Source organism: Syngnathus scovelli, chromosome 18 (assembly GCF_024217435.2).
Source record: "Syngnathus scovelli strain Florida chromosome 18, RoL_Ssco_1.2, whole genome shotgun sequence".
NCBI lineage: Eukaryota > Metazoa > Chordata > Actinopteri > Syngnathiformes > Syngnathidae > Syngnathus > Syngnathus scovelli.
Genome location: NC_090864.1, coordinates 6718690 through 6739986, shown reverse-complemented (window position 1 = coordinate 6739986; position 21297 = coordinate 6718690). Strand labels below are relative to the sequence as shown.

The following is a 21297-nucleotide window of genomic DNA, read 5'->3' as shown; positions in this document are numbered from 1 at the left end:
AGTAGGCCTTCAAATTAGAGGTTAGGATTTCTACGCAAAAATGTCGGAGTTTGCGGGAAGTAGTGACGGCGCTACGCTCTCGTTCTCAGCTCCACTCGGACTCGGACCGCGAGGACGGCAGCGTGCGCTACGTGCTGACAGGCGAGGGCGCCGGCACGCTCTTCAGGATCGATGAGGATTCGGGCGACATCCACGCCACCAAGCGTCTGGACCGCGAGGAGAAGGCCTACTACATGCTCCACGCCATGGCCGTGGACCGTTTCACCAACGAGGCCCTGGAGGGCGAGTCCGACTTCATCATCAAGATCCATGACATCAATGACAACGAGCCGCGCTTCACCAAAGACCCCTACGTCGCCAGGGTGCCCGAGATGGCCGACATCGGTAAGGAAATGCGCATCTTTGCATTTTTAAGCGCTGGACAAAGATAGCCTAACTCATACACTTCCCACACCTTGCCTCCATTTTGTCATTTTAAATGACGCAAGCTCATTCGCTTGCTAGCATCTCACCTGATGGATTGAACGCTTGCACTTTCAACAAATGAGCCAAGATGGCGGCGCTCATGCGTGCTTCCTTTTTTGGACTTCTCACCCATTAAATGTTTCCCCTCAATTAATTTAGCACCATGCGTAATGAGGCAACACGGTGGCGCCACGCGGGAGCTAGCACTTGGCTAGCGGGGCCCTCGTGGGGACTTCGATCTCGTCGCAATTGTAGAAACTGTCAATAGCATACCAACACGAGTGAAATTTCTCATTCCGGACATAAAACATTTTAGTCAAATCCATCATATTCACCAGAGACGCGATTTATGTATGTATGATTTAGTATGTTTTGCTAGTCGAACAGTTTTTTTCCGACTATCCAATCAGAGGATGGAGAAATGCCGATGTCCGCATGGACAAATGTTCGAATGTGATCGTTTTGTTTGACGCCGGCGTAACGTGGTTTTGATCCATCCCGCAGGCACTCCCGTCATCCAGGTGACGGCGCTGGACGCAGACGACGCCACCTACGGGAACAGCGCCAAGGTGGTCTACAGCATCCTAGAGGGGCAGCCCTACTTCTCGGTGGACCCCGAAAGCGGTCTGTAGCTTCTCATGACTTGGATTTAGAAAATGACCATGTAGAGTAATTTAAATTATATATATATATAATAAAAGAAATTAAAAACTAATAATAATAATAATAAAAGAAATCAGAAACCCTAGCCCTAACCCTATCATAAATAATAAAATTAAAATAAAAATGAAATAAATATATAGATAATAAATAAAATATAAATAAATCATGAAATTAAAAACAATAAAGACATAAACATAACAAAACAAATGAAAAATACTATAGAAATAAAAATAATAAAATAATAAATAAATAATAAACAATGACGGGAATATAAAAATTCTGAAATCAAGTGGATGTCATGTTCCGGAAGCAAAACGGCGTCTGAGGGTTAGGGTTAGGATTGAGGTTAGGATTAGGTCACACTGGAGATTTGACACACGCACGCACGCACGCACGCACGCACACACACACACACACACACACACACACACACACACACACACACACACACACACACACACACACACACACACACACACACACACACACACACACACACACACACACGAGTGAAACGTAGCCGCTTGCTTCATTTAATCATTTATGTGCGCTTGGATCCCATCCTGATGATCAAACAAAAGGACTGGACTAAAAAAAAGAAAAAAAAAAAAAGGGGGAGCTATTTGCAGATTAGCGACCGGATTAGCATTAATATGTTTTAGGCCACATGTGACGTATAAACCAACATGAACCACACACATGGATGTGCATGCACACACTGTGTTCAAAGATGGATGCCATCATACAACACAAACATGCGGCACAACTGCGGCCACTCCTCAGCTCTCGTACGCAAACCAGTTTTAAAGCAAACGCTTTGAAAAGTCACAAACGCTTTTGCATTTCCACACGCCCACATTTGCTTTACTGGATGGAGAATCGAAATAAAATTGATATTCCTTTATTTATTGACTTCTTTCTTTCCCTGTCATGACAACACGTTAACAAGATATCATCTCAGTGTCGCGCATTCAGGTCACGTTTGCTGAACTCTCTGAAGCTTTTTTTTTTTTTTTTTGTCAAATAAAGGCGTGACAATAAAAAGTAATTAACGATCCGAAATCTTAATTTGTGCAAACGATCCGCATAACGAGGCGCATCGATCACTCGGCGACGACCCCTGAATTACAGGCCCTCGCCGGCGTCTGGGCGACTTCATTACGCAGCGCATAAATCTCCCGGCTGAAACGTCGTTAATTCGGGATGACTATTTTGAGGTGCGCGCTGGGATGTTTGATGCGCCGGAAAGGAAGTTCATTATCTTTACGATGACTCTTTCGAAATTGACGGCGGGGGCCGAGCAACAACAAGCGCCTGACTTTATGTACACTTTCTTATTTTGCTCTTAATCAGGAGGGCTGCTAGATATGGCTGCAAGCCTCATTTTATGTACAAAACTTTATTTGCAAATGTACTAAACAAAGAAAACTTTTATTTATTTATTTATTTTAATTGTTATTTATTTATTTTTTTGTGGTAGGCATGATCAAGACGGCACTGCCGGGCATGGACCGGGAGGTGAAGGACAAGTACCAAGTGGTGATCCAGGCCAAAGACATGGCCGGACAGAACGGCGGCCTCTCGGGCACCACCACGGTCAGCATCACCCTGGCCGACGTCAACGACAACCCGCCGCGCTTCACCAAGAGTGAGTCCCGATATCGACTGCAAACACCCGGACGGCCATCAGCTGCGCTTTATGAGTGCGCCGGTGCTGCTATTGGTTTACGAGGTTGACAGGTTGACATCGATTTGAGCACAAACGCTTCCTGTAAAAGTCCAAATAAAAGTAGAATGAATCCACATGTTGGGCCGAAATTGATTGCGCGGCAAAGATCAATCTTAGCGTCTTAGTAGGCTAGCCGAGATGTCGCACCAACCCGGATGAGAAAATTGAATCATAATAATCAACGAGTACTAATGGTGAATATGGAAAACATTTTTTTCCTTTCTGTCAGCCCTCTACGAGTTCAAGGCGCCCGAGTCGACCGCGGTGGGCTCGGCGGTGGGCGTGATCCGCGCCGTAGACAAAGACATCGGCGAGAATGCCGAAATGGACTACCGCATCATCGGGAGCGACGGGCCCGGGATGTTCGACATTGTGACCAATCGCACCAATCAGGAGGGCGTCATCGTGCTCAGGAAGGTGAGCCACGCTTTCTTGGCTGATAAAAACCAAACGTGGTTGTGCACATTTTTGTTGATAATTTGCTTAATAATAATAATGACATGGTTCGTGTTGTTCTTTTTTTTTTTTTTAACGCTGAATAAACGATCTGCGGCCATTTATGTAAGGCATGCAGTCGGTCGCATTTTTATTCTTTTGCTTGGACATGAGAGCACCGTGACATAATTGCCCTCTGTTGCCATGGCGACACTGCGGGCAGAGCGTGCTCGCGTGTGTCCCTGCACCTCAACCCGCTAATTAAACTAGTTGGTGGAGTGGGAATAAGTCCCATCTGGACCTTGAAAGATGCCAAATAAAGGGCGTGCCAAGAGCGCCTGCAGTTACCTCCACCAGGGAGCTTGTGTTTACATCTGTTTGTCACACGGATTTGGAAGGGAATTCAGAAAGAAACAAATTCGTGCATATTTCTCATTGAGAGAATGAGGTCAGATAAAGGGGCTCAAAGAACGGCCCGTGATATTCAGTTCAACTCATCCAGCATTTATTGGGAGTCCTGCAGTATTTAGTGCGGCGGCTCAAGTACGGAATCAAATGAAACATCAGCCGGCAAACAGCAAACGCATTTCTGATGGATTCCTCTCAAGACGTCAACTAACCTTGTTTTGGGTTTTTTTTCCCAGCCGCTGGACTTTGAGCGCAAACGTCAATTCAGCCTCCGCGTTCAGGTGGAGAACCTCCATGTCAACCCTCGCTTCTTCTCCATGGGACCCTTCCGGGATGAAGCGTCCATCAAAGTAACGGTGGAAGACGTGGACGAGCCGCCCGTCTTCGAGCGCGCCAGCTACTTGATGGAGGTCCGCGAGGACGCCGCCCCCAACACAATCATCGGAAGCGTCAGCGCCTCCGACCCGGACGGCAAGCGGAGTCCTATCAGGTAGCCCCTCAATTCCTATGTCATCATAGAAAACACAAGTTGGAGAGCATAAACGCAACTAAATCAAAATACAAGCAAGTCGAATGTGCTTCCATTCGCTTGCAGGATTTTTGTAAATCCAACCTCAATGCTGCCTCCGCAGTTACATGGAGGTACTGCAATATTTGGCTCAGGTCCGTAAATTTCTTAGAGACACAGAAGATGGCCGTGTGCACGTCTCTAAGCATAATTTAATTGAGAAGTGTGACTGAACCCTCGAGGGGAAATTCCGTCAAATAATTCAATAAAAATTCAATGAATCAGTGAGTCATTAAAATGAAAAGTGCGCCCAAATAAAGGCTTCAGAAGGACACGACTGACTTAGAGTTCACTGACTTCAGGAAATAGTGGAGAAGGAGGGGGGGGGCGAGGGGGGGGGCTGCACTCGGCAATCTTCACCTCGGCTTTTTCTTTTTTATGATGCACTGAGGGAGTTGGCTCTCAAGGTTGAAGTTCTCACACTTTATTGCAAGTGTCAAATAGGATATGATTCTCTTTTATCGGCCATCATCAGCAGGCTAGCTGGCCCGTGGCATTTGGGGTGGGGGGGGGGGGGGGGGGGCGGGTCTGGGCCTGCGACGCTTGGGGAGGGGACGGCTGCCTGGCGCAGAGGACCTTATCTTTATTACGAGGATGACGAGCGAGGCTTAGGAAACCACACTCGTCTCCCACTTTGAAAAATTTCACTTTTGCTTCTTGAGAGTCGTTTTCTTTATCGGCTCGCTCGCGCTGGTGTCACAGAGTTGGCTTCTGTTTCATCATTCGCACTTGAACAAAGATATCACGCTGACCTTTTGCACCGCTCAGCTCACTAACATGTTGCTTGGGGGATGAATAGATAGGACATAGCACATACGATTTCAATTCAAGCATCCATCTTATTCTCTAACTGCCATTTTTTATTTTTTTATTTGGAGGCCCATTTTCCCTCCCAAAATTAAAATGATAGAAATAAGTGGACTGCATAACTAACCCGTTGGTGTGTGCGTGTGCGTTTCCAGCCGCTCGGTAATTGAAGCATCCCGTTTGGAATTTGCAAGCGTTTAAGCGGCGGAGGCAGCAAAGTGTTGATGAAGTCTTTTGCGCAGCTCCACTTGGACTTGTAAAAAGCAATTTGCGCCCTGCTCAACAAACATGGCCTCTCCTTTCAAAGATGACTCCATGCAAACAAAGTCTCGTTTTTTTTTTTTTTTTTCCCCCTTGTATTCTCCCTTCTCCGCTCGGAAATCAGCAGGGAGAAAAGAAAAGGCAAGGTTGTGTGAATCACATTTAAAAGGGGACATCAAATGGGACAAAGGGACTTTGGAATATCTTTGCTACAAAAATGTTACGGTGGCACAGTGAAAAGTAGTTAGCATGTTTAACTCACAGTTCAGAGGTTCAAGGTAGGAATCTATGCTCCGCCGTTGACTGGCAACCGACTTCATGACAATGTCGGCTGTCCTCGACTTCAGCTCGTGCAGAAAAAAAAAAAAATTGAATTCTGGAAAAGAAAAAAAAACACTTCAGTTTCTAACTTTTCTAACTGGCTTTCTGCGGCAGGTACGCAATCGACCGGTTCACCGACTTGGACCGGCTGTTCGGCGTGCACGCCGTCAACGGCTCCGTGTTCCTCCTTCGGGAGCTGGACCGTGAGGAGAACGCCTGGCACAACATCTCAGTCATCGCCTCCGAGTTCAGTGAGTAGGACCTCCAGAAAGACTCAGTGATTAAATGATATAAGACGAGGCCGCCATTGACAGCATGTGGTGGGAATTTAACGTAAAATGCCGCGCGGCAGGCTCGCGCCACAGTATAAAACGTCCTCCCAACAAGTTTGTGCGTTTGGCAGACCACCTGTATCAGATGAGCCGCGTGTCGATCCGAGTTCTGGACGTCAACGACAATGCGCCCACCTTCGCCACCAACTATGAGACGTTTGTGTGCGAGAACGCCAAAGCTAACCAGGTGGGTACGCTGCCCTCGCCGTCGTCACGGTTACGCATACACACTTTGGGACTTTTTGCAGACATCATTGAGGATGCAAATAAGTTGCAGTTGGCACTGCTCAAGAGGAGGATACAAAGAATTATATATAAATAGCATCATTAGCATATAACTAAACAGAGCGATTTGAAAAAATACAGAGAAGATCATTAAGAAAAGAAGAGGCCCCAAGGTTGATCCCTGAGGGACACCCATATTCTTACCCATGTTCATTGTGGTTCCAGAGAATCCAGACGGTGAGCGCCAAAGATCCGGACGAGCCAGTAGGAGGACATCGTTTTTTCTTCAGTTTGCCCCAGGAGGCTAGCGGCAAGGCCAACTTCTCAGTCCGCGACAATAAAGGTAGCCCGCTGTCCATCTTCTCTTATTTCGTGAAAAGAGCTCGTTGTAGTAGTCGCAAACTTGCGTGTTTTCAGACAACACGGCGTGGATCCTGACGCGAAGGAACAGCTACAGCAGCCTATTGAAGAGCGTCTACCACGTGCCAGTGGTCATCTCGGACAACGGGTACCCCGTGCAGAGCAGCACCAACACGCTGACCGTGCGGGTGTGCACGTGCGACCGTGAAGGCAACATGAAGCTGTGCAACGCCGAGGCGCTCACGGCAAGGGCCGGGCTCAGCACCGGGGCGCTGGTGGCCATCTTGCTCTGCGTCATGATCCTGCTTAGTGAGTACACAACTGACCGCAACCGCCTTTTAGTTGCATCCTAAAAAGGCAATGTTTTAAAAGTAAAAAAAAAAAAAGCGAAGTCAGAGTCATGCGAGAATTATAATTTATCTATTTTTAAGTCAATCTTTTTCAAGCGTAATTGTGGGTGGGATTAACATTAACTATAAATTAAGAGTAGAAACAAAAATAAAAAGATTAGTGCACACCCACATGGTGTTCTCATGAGCAATCAAGATTTAAGCGCAGCAGCTTTTTTTCTTTCTTAAAAAAAAAAACATCATAAATATTGATAGCGTGTGCAGTAGTTGAGCAGAACTAAGATGTTCCGTGTTTGACTCGTACTCATCAGAGGAGCGCTTTGTTCAATTGTGATGTTGCAGCAGCGGCAGCCTGACAAATCCATAATGCATCCTGGCGCTCGCTCACTTGCTCGCTGTACAAAGTCCTCAAACATCAGTGAGCGCTCACCAGAGTCGCCACATCAACAAGCCAAGCGTCCTGCGGGACTGGCAGCCGCTCTGAGTTTGTTCTGTTGCGCCCGCAGTGATCGTGGTACTGTTTGCCGCCTTGAGGAGGCAACGCAAGAAGGAGCCTCTGATCATCTCCAAAGAGGACGTGCGGGATAACGTGGTCAGCTACAACGACGAGGGTGGCGGCGAGGAGGACACGCAGGCCTTCGACATCGGCACGCTGCGCAACCCGGAGGCCATCGAGGACGGCAAGCAGAGGCGGGACATCGTGCCCGAGACCTACTACCCGCCCGTGCGCCGGCCCGCGCCTCCCCCGGCGCGGGACAACAACGGCGACGTGCGGGACTTCATCAACCAGAAGATCCAGGACAACGACGTGGACCCCACGGCGCCGCCTTACGACTCGCTGGCCACGTACGCCTACGAGGGCAGCGGCTCGGTGGCCGAATCGCTCAGCTCGCTGGAGTCGGCCACTACCGAGGGCGAGCAGGACTACAACTACCTGAGCGAGTGGGGCCCGCGCTTTAAGAAACTGGCCGACATGTACGGCGCCGACGACAGCGACCGGGATTCCTAACGACGTGTCGCCGCGTTCCGTGGCGGGAGGATGTACGGGCGAAGCCTTTGGAGCCTTGTGTGTCCCGTCCAGTGTTAGGACAGGGGTGTCCAAACTGCGGGCTGAGGGCTGTTTGATTTGAAAACGCGGCGTGAAAAATTCTTATCTTACAAGAGACTGATTTTGTGTTGCTTCTGAATGTGAAGATGAGAGGGGGCTGATTTATTCTCGCCCCAAAATCCTGAAAAATCACATTCTGCAGAAAGCTGTGATGTGGCACAAATTGCTTGATGGAATTGTCTTAGCGTGTTGAATAATGTCAAAATACTCTGGTATTCTTGGATTTTTCTGCCCTCCATTGAAACAGTTTGGACACCCCTGTGTTAGGGTCACGCCCGCATATATCTACCGCTGTTTTTTTGTTGTTTTTGTCATGCGGCTGCCTGCGACAGACGCTGTGCGATGGCGTCCTTTTCAGTGTTTCTGCGCCAAACTCCCGCTGCATATATTGTGATCTTCTGCTTGTGTACGTTACGAGACAACACACTGTACAGCCACTTCCTACATTTTGGTCATCTCACAGCGCCCCCTAGTCTTTAGGAGCGGCACTGTCATCACGCTTGAAAGGCGCCGAGTTGCGGTCCACTTTGTCACGACTAGCGGGCGACTAAAGCCGAGAAAATGTTTTTTCCTCAGTGTCATCGACGGAAGTGGAAAAATTCAGCTTTGTTGCGTTTGTGTTGAATGGAGTCATCTGCACTCTTGTTGGTTGCTGAACTTTAATTCGAAAGGCTTCTCCTTTTAATCACGGTGTTAGTACAGTGGTTCTCAAATTCTTGATGACAAGTACCAGCTCCACAAAACACTTGAATCCCACCATCAAGAATTGAAAACAAGCAGTGAGGACAAAGATGATTTCCCAGGGGACACGCCCACCAAAGATATAAATAGAAGGACTCTCAAAGTGAAGAAGCCTTTTGGATTAAAGGTTGAAACGTCTTCAACAACCTAGAGGTTGTCGCCATTCAACTTGTGCAGATGATGGAGAATCAAGTTGCTTTCACAGACTTGATTTGATCTTTCCTGAGGACGAGCCAGATCGTCCACTGAGGAAGCGGTCCAGACTCTGATGATGAACCCGGTAGACCTTGTTTTTGGTACAAAAAAAAAAAGACCACCAACGACCCAGTTGTGTGGCAGGCACCGAGTCCTGACTGCAGCTTTCGTTTCCTTCAGCCTTTTTCCACAAAACGCTCGTCAATGAGCCTTTTAACCTTGGGTGTCGACAGCTAACAAGGAGCTGAAAGAGACTCCTCGGCTCATAGTAGCAAGTTAACGAAAAAAAAAAGTGACAGCCTTAAAGAGACGGTACGATCCAAGCAGATGACGGAAGAAAGAAAACTGCGAGATTAAGTAGACACGCGCGCTACTTTAGCATTAGCCACGCGGCCAAGCGACACAAAGTGGGCGTTTTGTTACGTGGAGTGTTCAGCACGTGGTCATTTGGGTCCCCCCCCCCCCCCCCCCTGCCCCCTCCCGATGCAAACGCGGCGCCATCAAGTAGACGTGTGCTTGTCGATGTGTAGACGCCGTTGGGCCGTTGGTGACAACCGTGGTGGAGTCTCTGTGAGCGTAGAAAACGTGTCGGGAGGGCTCGCCCTAGCCCGGCGGGCCTCCGTCAATTCTGCTTTGTACGTGACATTTTGTACTGGATATTTATATGACACGATTAAATATCTTCAAAAGCTGCCTCCTCTGCTCATCCGACATTTGCGCCGAAGCGCTCGGGACGTTTAAGATCTAGTTGAAATACTTATAGGTGGAAAAACAAAAAGGTGAGTCAAAACCTTTTCAAGAGGTCACGGAGATGCGAGTCAACTTTTCGAAGACTTTCTTCTCTCGGCATCTTGAATTATTGACTTGATTTGCAGACATCTTCATTGGATTTATTTCCGTCCACATTCAAGCTTAAAAACATTTGTTTGGATGTAGTGGCTGCGCTCGCTCCTGCTGAGCAAAAAATGGCAATAGGCTGAAAAAGCAGTGTCCGTGTCTTTTTGGGTTTCTCACAGATTTGGGCGCCAAAACAAACACGGCCCAGGCGCCTCACTTCCTGCCGGCGTGGGGCTCGTCGGCGTCCTTCTCCTGGCGCTCGCGCTGGCGTCTCATCTCCTTCAGCTCCTGCCGGTACTTGCGCTCGATGAAGCGCTTCTGATGGGCCATCTGCGGGAAGTTATCTGCCGCGGCGAGAGAGAACAGAGACGAGGGTGACCGAGAGGAACGTGCCAAAAAGAAGAAAAAAATCTGAAAGAGCTGTTAAGCGGCGCTCTCACTTTGGTCCAGTGAGCAAAAAGATTGGAGGCGGCGCCGCCACCTTGTTCTTTGCTTATTAATGACGGCGCCGTGAAATTAGACGAGCTTGTTTGGTGTCAGACATCATTAATTAACAAGGGAAGACTTCTTCATTCGCCGCGTGATGTCGTCATGCCAGCTGCGCGTGCGTTTCGTGCTCTCGAAGAGAACCAACATTTCGATTTTCCATCCAAGTCGGTGACCACTTGTGAAGGTGAAACTCGGCTGAGCTTTTTTTTTTGGGACGACTGACAACAACTCACATGAGCGCCGAGGAAATAAGTCCGCACGGACAAATAGGCCACACGGCAAGTCTGGAATTGAGACTCTAAAGCTGGACCTAAGAACACCGAGGCACCATGTTGCCCCCACTAGCTTGATTGCTGACAAAACAAATAATGGCCGTACTTCATTCCCGAGACGATAAACGCGTCTCGGTGATTCGGCGGTGCCGGCCTTACATCAGCCGCTTTCATCTGCAGATTAAGAGCTTGGCTGCCAACGCGCCTGCCTCGGGGTTGACACGGAGACGCCGCCTCTTTTGCGTCCGTCGCCGCATTGTCGTGAAATAAGCGGGCGAGCCGTGAACCGCAGCGGCTTAAGCATCTCGTGCGATTTTCACGGCATCTTAAGTCGGAGAGAGCCCGAGGGGTTCGCCGCGATCGGGCGCCAACGCCTTCGCCTGATGCCAGAATAGCTCGCGTAGCTCGCCGCTCTTGGCGCAGTGTGCCGCTCGTCGCTTCGCCTACAAGGCCGCTCTTTGTTTTTTTCGCAGCCGTCGCCTATTTTGAGGCTCGCTGCTCTCGGCGGGCCTTCGGAGCTCTCCGCCCGGCCGTCCGTCCGCCTTTCGCCTCCGTTTGTTTGCGCTCACGTTGCTGTCGGTCCGTGGCCCGGTTAACATTTAATTCCGCCCTGACGAGTGCGGGCAGCAGACGTCAAAACACGGTCCGTCAAAGTACGAGATATGGCTCGGCGGCGCCACCGGTGGACCGGCTGAGCGCGCGCACACGCACGAAAAATAGAGAAAGGTCCGTTTAATGAGCCCGCAGCTGTCGGCCTCTTCTTCATCCCCGTCTTCTACCTTTGACACGGCCGCGGTGGCATATCCTGTCAGCCGGCGAAAAACTTGAGTCCGACTCAGGCGGTTTAAATAAAACATGGAAATGAATCCTGATACGCCGAGCAGCCATGTTTGGGTCGATCCGGCGTGTAAGGTGAGGCGGACGTCGGCTCCCCCGGTGACAGCGAAACTCGTGTCCTTGATTAGAGACGCTTTCCTGACAAATGACGCCTCAAACGATGCAGTAACATTGCGCAACAACAATCTTAGCAGGGTGGCTACTTCTGCGCGTGGTGTTGCTAAATGACGAGCGCTAATATCACGCTGTCATGTTTAAGCGTGGCCACGTTGCCCGACTCTGAAACGACCGCACGGCGTGAAGGGAGCGCAGGCAAACGGCATCAATCAAACCCGGCTTGAGGCCTCATTTAACAAGACAAATCCACTCAGACCTTGACCTCTGTTTGGGCCGCGTGCACCAGCAGCTCATTAGCGACTCGCCGTGTTAATAATTCAAGCAAACAAAGATGAAACGGGTGACATCACATGCTTGCCGCGCTCTGTTAGGCAGGAAATCTTTTCGAGAGCGCGGATGGTCAAGTCGGTCCAACGGGACAGCGGAAATCTTTGCTCACTTCCGAGGTAGCCGTAAAGATGCATGCAGTAAAAGTCTCCAATTAATATCGGAATGCTTCCTACGCGATTGCAAGTGGAAAGTAAAAATGGCTTATCGCAAAATAATTTACACTCCGTTGACTTTTGGGGAAAATTGGAAAAACTTGACGGCCTAAACCGGCACTTGAAAAATGTCACACGCATTCAACAAAGGTGTGTGTGTGTGTGTGTGTGTGTGTGCCAAAAAACTCACATTTGTTAAGTGCGTCCATGGCAGCTCCCATTTCGGCCTGCTGGATGCTGCAAGAAGAAAACGGAAGGTGTTTAGCAGATTGTAAACAAGGTGCTTCTTCTTTGCTGGTGAAAAATGGCAGCAGGTCTCGAAAGGCTGATTTTGTGCATTTTCGGGAACCCGGCGGAAAGACGAAGCCAAGTCGGGCCGGCTGCTCTCGCCATCTGCCCGCCGCTCCCGTTTCTCCATAACGCAATTTACGTCAAATCAATAATGAATCGATTCATTTTCATTGTGCATTTTCACGTGTCTCCCCGCAGAACGGGGCCGACGAGGGCTTAATTGGCGTAATAAACGGCGGCGCTTACTCTGCGGCCCATTAGGAAGGAGACGGCGGAGGCGGGAAGGAGGAAGTTGGTTGGAGGTAAGTCTCCAGTCCTCACCTTCAACCTCAGAGGCGGAGTTACGCAATCCTTCCCGCTTTCCAAGAGCACGGCTCTTGGATTTGAAACGGGGCTCCAAACTAAGGCAAGCTAAGTCGCGGCGCTTGCACTGACTGACCTGGGTCCTTTTCCGCAGCCGATGCGCTCGCCCTTGAAGTAGACGGCCACGGTGTAGGTGCGCGCGTGCGACGGCCCCACCGTCTGCAGCGTCCTGAAAAAAAAAAAAAAACACAAAGTCCAAAACGGGCACGGTCAGCCAAGCTCCGTCGTCACACAACACGAAAGGTGTGAAGACGCCGGCGGGAGGAGGAAAAAAAAAAAAGAAGAGTCGTCAGCTACGCTGCTTCTTCTGCACGAAATAAACTCAGGCGATGTTTGAAATGTTAACATTTGCATAAACAGGCACCGCGCGCCCACCTGAATTATTCAGGCCTAATTGACTAATTTGAGGAGTGCGGGCAATCAATTTCGAATGCAACCTGGTAGCTTATGACACTCGCTCAATAATTCAAATGCCGCGTCAGCACAAAACTAGCAAGGCTTTTGTATTTGTTTCAAAGCAGAACGTCGCCATAAAAGCACATTTTACGTCCCGAATGTCGTTTTGCGGCCATAACGCTTGTTGGAACGGCTGTTCACGACGAAGGCCGAAATCAAAGCTCGAAAGCCCGAGTTTGAAACTTGTTCAAATCCCTCTTTTTCAAATAAGGAACAAACTTGAGTCTCTCACGATGCTTTAAAACCCCAAGAGCCGAGTTTGAAAGCAGAACTTGGGAGCCTCGTAGCTGACGTAATGCAATTTGACGGAGCGAGCATAAACCGCGTTTGTCCATCACCATGGCAACAAATCGGCGCTGACAGCAGCGCTCAGAAAGCGTCGGTTTCGTCAAACAACGCCTTGACCTTTTTCCCCCAAGGGATGGGAGGGGTGTTGTTTTATCAAAGCAACGGGGACCTTCATCACACAAAAGCCCTCTTGTACTTGTTTGGCAGCTCCGTTTAAAAAAAAAAAAATGTTTTGTTGAATAATTCACTGAAGATTTGTTGTGTGCGTTTTGAGGTCTTACTTGTAGAGCGGAATGTCGGGCTCCTTGCCCTCCGTCCTGAGCGTCAGGCAGCACTGCTGCAGCTGCGACTTGGGGTCATTCCAGTCCTGATTGAGAATAAACTCCTGCAAGACACCGGCACGAGGCCAGCGGGGGGAAAGCTTCATCACGGCGGCCTTGCTTTCCACACGCGAGAAATAACCAAGGCTTTTATTTCATTTCTGCCCCGCAACCGAAAGCGGGCGAAGCGCTCTCGCTTGCGCGGGACAAATCGGCGGCTACTTAAGACAAAAGCCAATCGGCGTCCAGAAATACGAAGGAAGCGGGCGGGAAGCTCCCAGGTGTGCCGCCCCGATCCATTTCCCTTCTCCAGGGGGGACTTCTAAAAGCTCTTCCATTAACAGCCGAGCCGAGCCGCCTTGTCATAAAAAGGCCGCAACTGTCTGCCGCTTTTCATTTCCCACAAAGAGTGCTTCTGCTGCCTGCCCTCTCGCTTTATCGCTCGCAACCTCTCAGACGTTGCTTCGGCGCACTTTGTTTCCCCTTTTCCTCCTCGCCACTTCCTGGTCTCTGGGGGCGGCACGTGGCAGATCGGCGGACGTTGGCTTCGTGCGCAAGTGCGGGGAAAATGAAAAAGTCATTAAGAGGGCGGGCCCCTTCTTTTCCGCCCAAATTGGATGAAACGCGCAACTTTTTCTCTTGGAAGTGGAAATGAGGCGACGGCGATGCGGAGCCGGCTTTGTCCAGAATCGGGGATTCTCCTCCCTGGAGAAGCTCGCCGAGACGGCAATTAGGTCGGCGCATGAGACGGCGGCGGAGGTGTCACTGTCGGAGGCTCATGCGTGGCGCTCGGTCCCCAACGTCTGGACAAAACGCGACGTGAGTAGCTGAGGATTTTCAACGTCCAGCTTATATCTTTTTAATGTGACTTTGTCCCACGAAAGGGGGGCTCGTCTCGCACGGCACACCAAAGCACTCTTGTGAATCAATGGCGAGGAAGGCGACTAACAAGCCGATAGCAGATTGCCGACACCGTTGCGATCCCCGTCGAGAATGACTAAAATAGCGATCTGGGCGCCGCACGGAGCCTGTGCGTCAATGTTCGCGCCATTAGGCCAGCGCCATTAAGCCCCTCACCCAATTGGTCGCTCTCAGCGGCTCATTGATCAGGTGCCGGCGGTGGAAGGCTATCACGAGGCGCTCACCTTCAGTCGAGGGAAGAAGCAGACGTTCATGAAGGTGTGCACGAATTCCAGGTCCTTGTCGATGTAGAGTGCTGCGATGAAAGCTGCAAGAGAAGATGGCAAAGATGTTTCTTGCAGGGCTTTCGCTGCCAAAGATGGAAATTGACGCCCCCGCCAAAGATGGTGGGATTCCGCTACCGGGGGGGGGTGTACGGGAACAGAGCCACAAAGGACGGCTTGTCTTTACTTTTGATGGGTGGAATGTAGTTGTTGATAACGTCGGAGCAAGTTGAAGCATTTCGATCCAAGTTCAAAGCGGAGTGAGATTGTACGGCCTACTTGAAAGGGAAGCTGCATTTAGCCATTAGAAGAACGATGGGTAATATTTGAGGCGGGGCCGCGTGCACGCCGCTTTTTCCCAGCCGAGTGAGGTCTCCTTCCCGCTCGGCGGGAGTTTCGTAGATGTTTTCTTTGCCTCCTTTCCCGCATGGCTGATGGCGACTTTCTCTCTGGCCGTACTTGCCCAGAGATTGCTTCTCAGCAGGGCGCTCGATGACGGCCTTTCTCCTCGCCTTTCGCAGGGACCGTGCGAGAACATCTATAATAAGCTCGGGCACGGCATGATGAAAAAGTGTTTGCTGATGCGCCCGTATTTTATTCTCACTCCAAAGACAAAGTATTTTTAGACAGCGCGTCATTAGCGTGATTGCTCTTTTTGCGCAATTGTAAAGGAAAGCAAGACAACTAACAACGGCGTTGTCTACGTGACGCAAGTCTCACATGTGGTAAAAAATGAAACAACACTTCTCATCAGCGGCCTAAATTGGGCACTTATTTGTCCGTGAATCACCCGCCGCATCTCCTTTATTGCGCCGGCCAAATCGTTTTGAATTGCACTCGATGAGTGGGGAAAAAAAATTGAGTAATGAATGCATCAAAGCCTTCCTTCCACACACGATGGAGAAAAGTTGCCGCTTGCAAACTGTGTGTGTGTCTGTGTGTGTACGTACACTCCAGCAAGTCAGCCAAGGTCTTGGTCCGGAGCGCCACGGGCCGCTTGGTTTTGTCGTTGGTGATGGCGAACTCTTGCATGCCCAGTTCCTCCGCCACTTTGGCCTGCGTGCGGTTGTTGACCAGCGAGCTGCGCAGAAGCTACCACAAAACACACGCGGGGTTACGATAAAGCAACTCTGGTCCAGTTTGGAGTTGCAAAATGACATTGCGACCGGCTCGGCTCCTGAATCGGGAAAGGTGCGCGAGCGGAAGAGTCGAACAACTCTTTGCGTGAAATAATTCATCACTGACAGAAATGGTAATTCGCCAGTAAATGTTTTGCATGGCTCTGGTAAATATTGCATGCTTGACTCGCGGCGGAGCGGACGGCGTCGTGTTTTGCCGTGTTGTGCGCCCCCAAAAGGAAAAAAAAAAAAAAAAAACACAAACATGTTAAATATAGCTGCAAGATGCGTACACAAGAGGGAGGGGGGGAGGGAGGGAAGGAGGGAGGGAGGTGGCGGGGGAGCAAAGAGAATGCGAGATGATGTCAAGCTCGCTCGCTCACTCTCTCTCCCTCTCGCACTAGTTGAATGGGCGCTTTTATTGAAATCCATTTCAGATGTAGCTTATCTGGATCGCCGTGGCGATCGGGCCTTTCAACATGGCTGACGTCACGCCTTTTTCTATCTCCCAACGAGAGCTCTCGCTCGCCCGCCGCTCTCAGCCCACTTCAAACGCCACCGCAGCTGATAGTCGACGTCGCGCAAGCAAAAAGAGAAACGCTGATGCTCGCCGGAAAAAGAAGGAAGCATCATAAAAATGGCCTCGCGCGCCTTTCAAAAGGTGCGATTGCTCGCTTTTGTGTCGACTTTATCTGCCAGACACTCGACAGTCTCAGCGAGGGAAAAAGTGCCGACAAAGACGCGCGAACCTCGGGAGGCTTCTGTCCCGCCACAATTGACGAGGTAAGTAAACACGTCACGCCGGCGAAGAAGAAGAACGCTTACCTGAGTGACAACAAAAAGAATGACGGGAAGTCGAACAACGACATCGCAACAAGATGTCGGCAGATCGACAAAGGCGACAAAACGCGATTGTCGAGCTAAACCGCCCGCGCCCGACATCTGACGGAAAGTTCTACAGACCGTCGCTGGCAGTATGTGATGTCATCAAACATGGCGGCTACAGACACTCAAACTTACAGTTAGGTGTCCCTCGTGGTGGTCGGGGAAGTGGATGAAGAGGTACTCGGTGGCCACCAGCTGCATGATGGAATCCCCCAGGAACTCCATCCTCTGGTTGTGGCCCCTGAAACGAGAGTCATAAACGGGACTCATCGAGCGGGCGTGACAATCGGCTAGCTTCAAACTTTTCCAGCATGAGAGGAACAGGATGCGGAGGAAGAGGAACAGGAAGCTAACATCAGAGAGAGAAACATGTCAGAAGTGCTTGTTGGCTGTCCAAATGTGAGCCGGACACCAAAAACTGCAACCAGACAGACACATCAGGAGCAGCTGAAAATCATGGTGAACGATTTGCTTTTTGTTTTTTTCCCCATCTCGGATATGCGCCTCGGCTCAATAAAACACTGCGAAGGTAGCGGTGGCGAGGCTCGGGTCGGCCGTTAGGCGTGTACCCGTGTCAATCGTATGTAAATGACTTCCGTTACAGAATTGGAATTCATTCAATCCCCCGCAAATGAGGTTCCCGCCGTTTACCTCGGGAAAAACAAATGTGGCACCCTCTGCATTTATATGAATAATTCTACTCCTCCTTTTTTTTTTTTAAACTATTGAATCTGACAACAAATACCCAGGCTTCAATTTGCTTGCCACATCTTTAATTAAGTCTGATAATGTCCATTATTATTTTAGAAAGGGGGAGGGTGGGGGGAAGGACCATCAACTGAGTTTTCCTAAGGGCGGCATGATTTTTTAATTAAAAACAGCTCAAAATGATTTACTTTGTATCATATCGACGTCCCCGGTGAGTCGCGCCACGCAAGACGCGACTGTGGCAGGCCTTAAATTGTTTTTCATTTTTGTTTTAGGTTGACGCTCATCCTCGTCATCACCTCGAGGCTTCCACTTTTAGCCACACGTTTGCCCCATTTTGATCTTATCTTTATTAATTGTAATTATTCAATTGTAATTAGCGAAGGCCTTATTTAGGAAAACAAACTGATAAATGTTACGTTGTTCATTCGAGTAATATCGCATTTTCAAGAACGGAGGGAGTGGCCCGTACGTTGAGCTTTGGAACTTTGTCACCACTTTGCCAAAATGTCTCCAGTAGAGTGGAGAGGAAGGCGCAGCAGCAACATACCAGGGGGGAGGGGGGGGGGGGGGGTCAGAGAGGAAGGCTTTGCTGCGCCAACGCTCGTCCTTTATTCAATGTGGAAGCGAGCTGGAGGGGAGAGATGGGAGGAAAGTGCGCCGCTTCCGCTTTGATGTGAAACACCTTCATCAGCTCGGGTGAAGAGAAAAACAAGAAGAAAAGGACCAAGTCGGTGAAAAGGCAGGCGGTTCGCCGCAGTCGTCGCCATTTTTACAAGTTGGCTGAGGAAGACGACGAGCTTTGATGATAAATTGGAACCAAAAAGATGGCAGAGGCCCGCCAAGACCCGGGTCAGGCTGTTCCACCACAGCCCTGAAGGTGGCAGCAAGAAACATCAGAGTGGGTGCCAACAAGGAGCTTGATGGTGAGCTCGGAAGACCCTTGGCAAGAAGAAGAGCTGCCCACGGGGCCGTTTTCAAGGTCACTTTGTCCTCTGTGCCAGGCGAGAGGTCGGCGGGTCAGCCGGCGTCCCGTCTCTGCATCCGCCGCCTACCTGATTGTCTGACCTCTCGCTGTCTCATCTCACCTCTCTAGCTCTTCTTCTTCATCTTGAGCTCGCCTGCACTGCGGCTCGACCCACTTTACGCTAACCTTTGCTCTTTTGGGAGGTACGCAGCCTTCAAGAAAATTTCCTCTATTTAGGTCGACCTAGCTCAGGCCAACAGAGTGAGCGTGAAGGAACACAAAGAAACAAAGTGGAGCCATCTCCGTTCGCACTTTACGATTCACAAAGCCTGATTTTGTTTTTCTGTGGAAGACGGAAAATGGCACGAATTGTTGCCAAAGTGTTGGATTCATAGGAAACTTGTAAGAGTTGGCAAGCAAGAATGGTGAAAGGCAGATTAAAGTCATTAAGACCTTTGTTTTCCAATCAATCGTTTGCAATGAAACCGAGATTGAACTTGTTGGCCGTGAGGTATGTTTGGCCAGCAGCAAATCTTTCGGCTTCTAATCGAAAGCAAACAATTATCAGGAAAAGCCTGTTCGAACAGCTGCACTTTATTTGTGGCTCCCAGTTGTAAGAGGGTGTGCACACTTGTGCAACCGCATGGTCTCAGTTGTCTACTTCAACTATTTTATACTACACTATTATATGTGGAAGAATAAATAAAAAAAAATGGAGATTTTAAGAACATATCACCTCGCCAAATAATCAGCCTATGAACACAAAATAATCGTGTAAATTGGAAACACGAGGTTCTCGCTGGCGGTAAATCTCGCCGAGGTGTGATGCAGGTAGCGTCAGAGTAGCAGAGCGGAGGAAAAAAAAAGCAAGCAATTAAACAGAAGAGCGGCCGTCTGTCAAGATTTCAGGTGTGTTGCGAACGCTAATTTGCTTTTAGCTGTCAAAGTCACGACTGCGCGACAATTTAAGCAGCCGCTGCGATGCAAACAAGCTGCGACCGTCTCATTATCAGTTTTCCAACAAGCTGTGCAATCCATAGATGGTGCTTGTTGAATCATTTAAAAAAAAAAAAAAATCTCCATCTTACCAGGAAATGTTCATTAACGGTGAATAATCGTAATTGTTGACACTGCCGTTATAGCGAGCGAATGAGATGACAATGCGAGATCAACTTACAGCGTGAGGTGGTTGAAGCCCACCGTCCTCAGCGTGAAGGCTCGGGCCAGCAGGCGCACGTGCGTGAACAGCACGCCGATGGACTCCTCAAAGTCCGTCAGCTTCTGCAGGACGGGCGAGGACTCGATCAGCTGCCGGTCCGTCTGGGGCTCCTGGACCTGGGTGTGTTCAAGTCCACAAACAAGATACACTTACCGTATTTTCCAGACTATAAGGCGCACCTTCAATGAATGGCCCATTTTAAAACGTTGTCCTTACATAAGGCGCACTGGACTATAAGGCGCACCATTAATGCATCATGTCAGATTTTTAATCCAAATCATTCTCCATTTTATCTTTTTTATTTCAACTTCAGACGCAACAAATTACTTTATAATCACAAAATAATGATCCATAGTCTTTTTGAGTCATGATTCATAGTCTTCAGGGGGCCACTTATGATTGGTTTTATGACACAATGCTTCGGGCCAGTTTAAATTTGGTCCATGTATAAGACGCACCTGACTATAAGGCGCACTGTCGGCTTTTGAGAAAATTTTAGGTTTTTAGGTGCGCCTTATAGTCCGGAAACTACAGTAGTCATCAGGCAGCTACTATTTACAAGACGAGGGGGAGAAGAGAACAACGCGGATCCCGCATCCTTTCCGGCAAATCACACATCTTGCTGTGCTTCAAGTTTAGTTCCCCCCCCCCCCCCCCCCCCCCCCCAACGGGGCCATAAAGTGTCTCGTCACAAGCGGGCAAACCACTCGGCGATGAAGCAAGTTCCTCAGTGCCTTCATTCCCCCTACGAGTGTCCTTAAATCAAACATGCGCCGCTTCGAGTGTTTTTTTGCCTCCGCCTCAAAACAAACTCCAAAGATCGGCGGCGGCAGCAGATGGAATTTGCTACTCATTAAGTAGCAAACCGTTCCCTTTCCACTTTGGCCGCAGCCACGGACTGCAAGCGCTCCATTAATATGGCCGTTGCCTCAGTTAGCGAGGAGATCAGAGTCTTGGTGGGCCTTGAAAGGACGCTTTGCCGGCCGCCGCTGCGGATTGTTCTTTAACGTCGGCCCGGGGGCCCGCTGGACGGAAAAGCAAGCTGCTCACACTCATTAGAAAAAGAAGTCATATGCTAAGAAAATATGCATATGCATGTTTGTTTTTATCAAGATTCCCGGCGTGTTAATTAGGCTACGAGAGACGTCTAATTGGTCTCGGTGTGCTACAACGGCGAATTTGACCGAGACATCCGAGAAGGCACACTCTGGCGACCTTGTTGGCTCGCTTCATTAGCCGCTAGCTGTAAAGCGGTGCTGCCATGGACAGGAAAACGCCGCCCGGCGCCTCCCCTCGTCCTCATCCTCGGGTTTTCTGTTTTCAGGTGGAACTTGCGAGTAAACGACACGACTCATTTTCCCACCGCATATTTTTAATTGGAACGCTGCCGGTAATGATGTCACGACTCCAACTTCCGACACGTCGGAAGAAACATTTCATTGCCGCCACTTTTTTTCCAGCCTCGGTTAATTAACGGAAGGCGTCGAAATGTCATG

General features: G+C 49.6%; 2 protein-coding genes across 4 annotated transcripts in view; one reads left to right on the top strand and one right to left on the bottom strand.

Moving 5' to 3' along the window:
• The window catches only part of LOC125986118 (cadherin-6), a 29519-nt gene extending 19857 nt beyond the window's left edge, over window positions 1–9662 (top strand). Inside the window, exons 3-12 of the mRNA XM_049749545.2 lie at window positions 90–384; window positions 970–1089; window positions 2609–2776; window positions 3087–3274; window positions 3937–4190; window positions 5772–5908; window positions 6061–6176; window positions 6440–6557; window positions 6632–6883; window positions 7431–9662. Of these exons, the coding sequence (XP_049605502.1) occupies window positions 90–384; window positions 970–1089; window positions 2609–2776; window positions 3087–3274; window positions 3937–4190; window positions 5772–5908; window positions 6061–6176; window positions 6440–6557; window positions 6632–6883; window positions 7431–7933 (2151 nt within the window). The 3' untranslated portion in view covers window positions 7934–9662. The remainder of the gene's footprint in view (window positions 1–89; window positions 385–969; window positions 1090–2608; window positions 2777–3086; window positions 3275–3936; window positions 4191–5771; window positions 5909–6060; window positions 6177–6439; window positions 6558–6631; window positions 6884–7430) is intronic.
• Window positions 9663–9836: 174 nt separating this feature from the next.
• Window positions 9837–21297, bottom strand: part of drosha (drosha ribonuclease III) — a 97558-nt gene continuing 86097 nt past the window's right edge. For all 3 annotated transcript variants that reach the window (XM_068648730.1, XM_049749531.2, XM_049749532.2), the window contains 8 exons: window positions 19760–19917; window positions 17043–17148; window positions 15855–15996; window positions 14866–14948; window positions 13682–13785; window positions 12733–12825; window positions 12193–12239; window positions 9837–10149 (listed from right to left, as the gene is read on the bottom strand). In XM_068648730.1, the coding sequence (XP_068504831.1) occupies window positions 10019–10149; window positions 12193–12239; window positions 12733–12825; window positions 13682–13785; window positions 14866–14948; window positions 15855–15996; window positions 17043–17148; window positions 19760–19917 (864 nt within the window). In that variant the 3' untranslated portion in view covers window positions 9837–10018. The remainder of the gene's footprint in view (window positions 10150–12192; window positions 12240–12732; window positions 12826–13681; window positions 13786–14865; window positions 14949–15854; window positions 15997–17042; window positions 17149–19759; window positions 19918–21297) is intronic.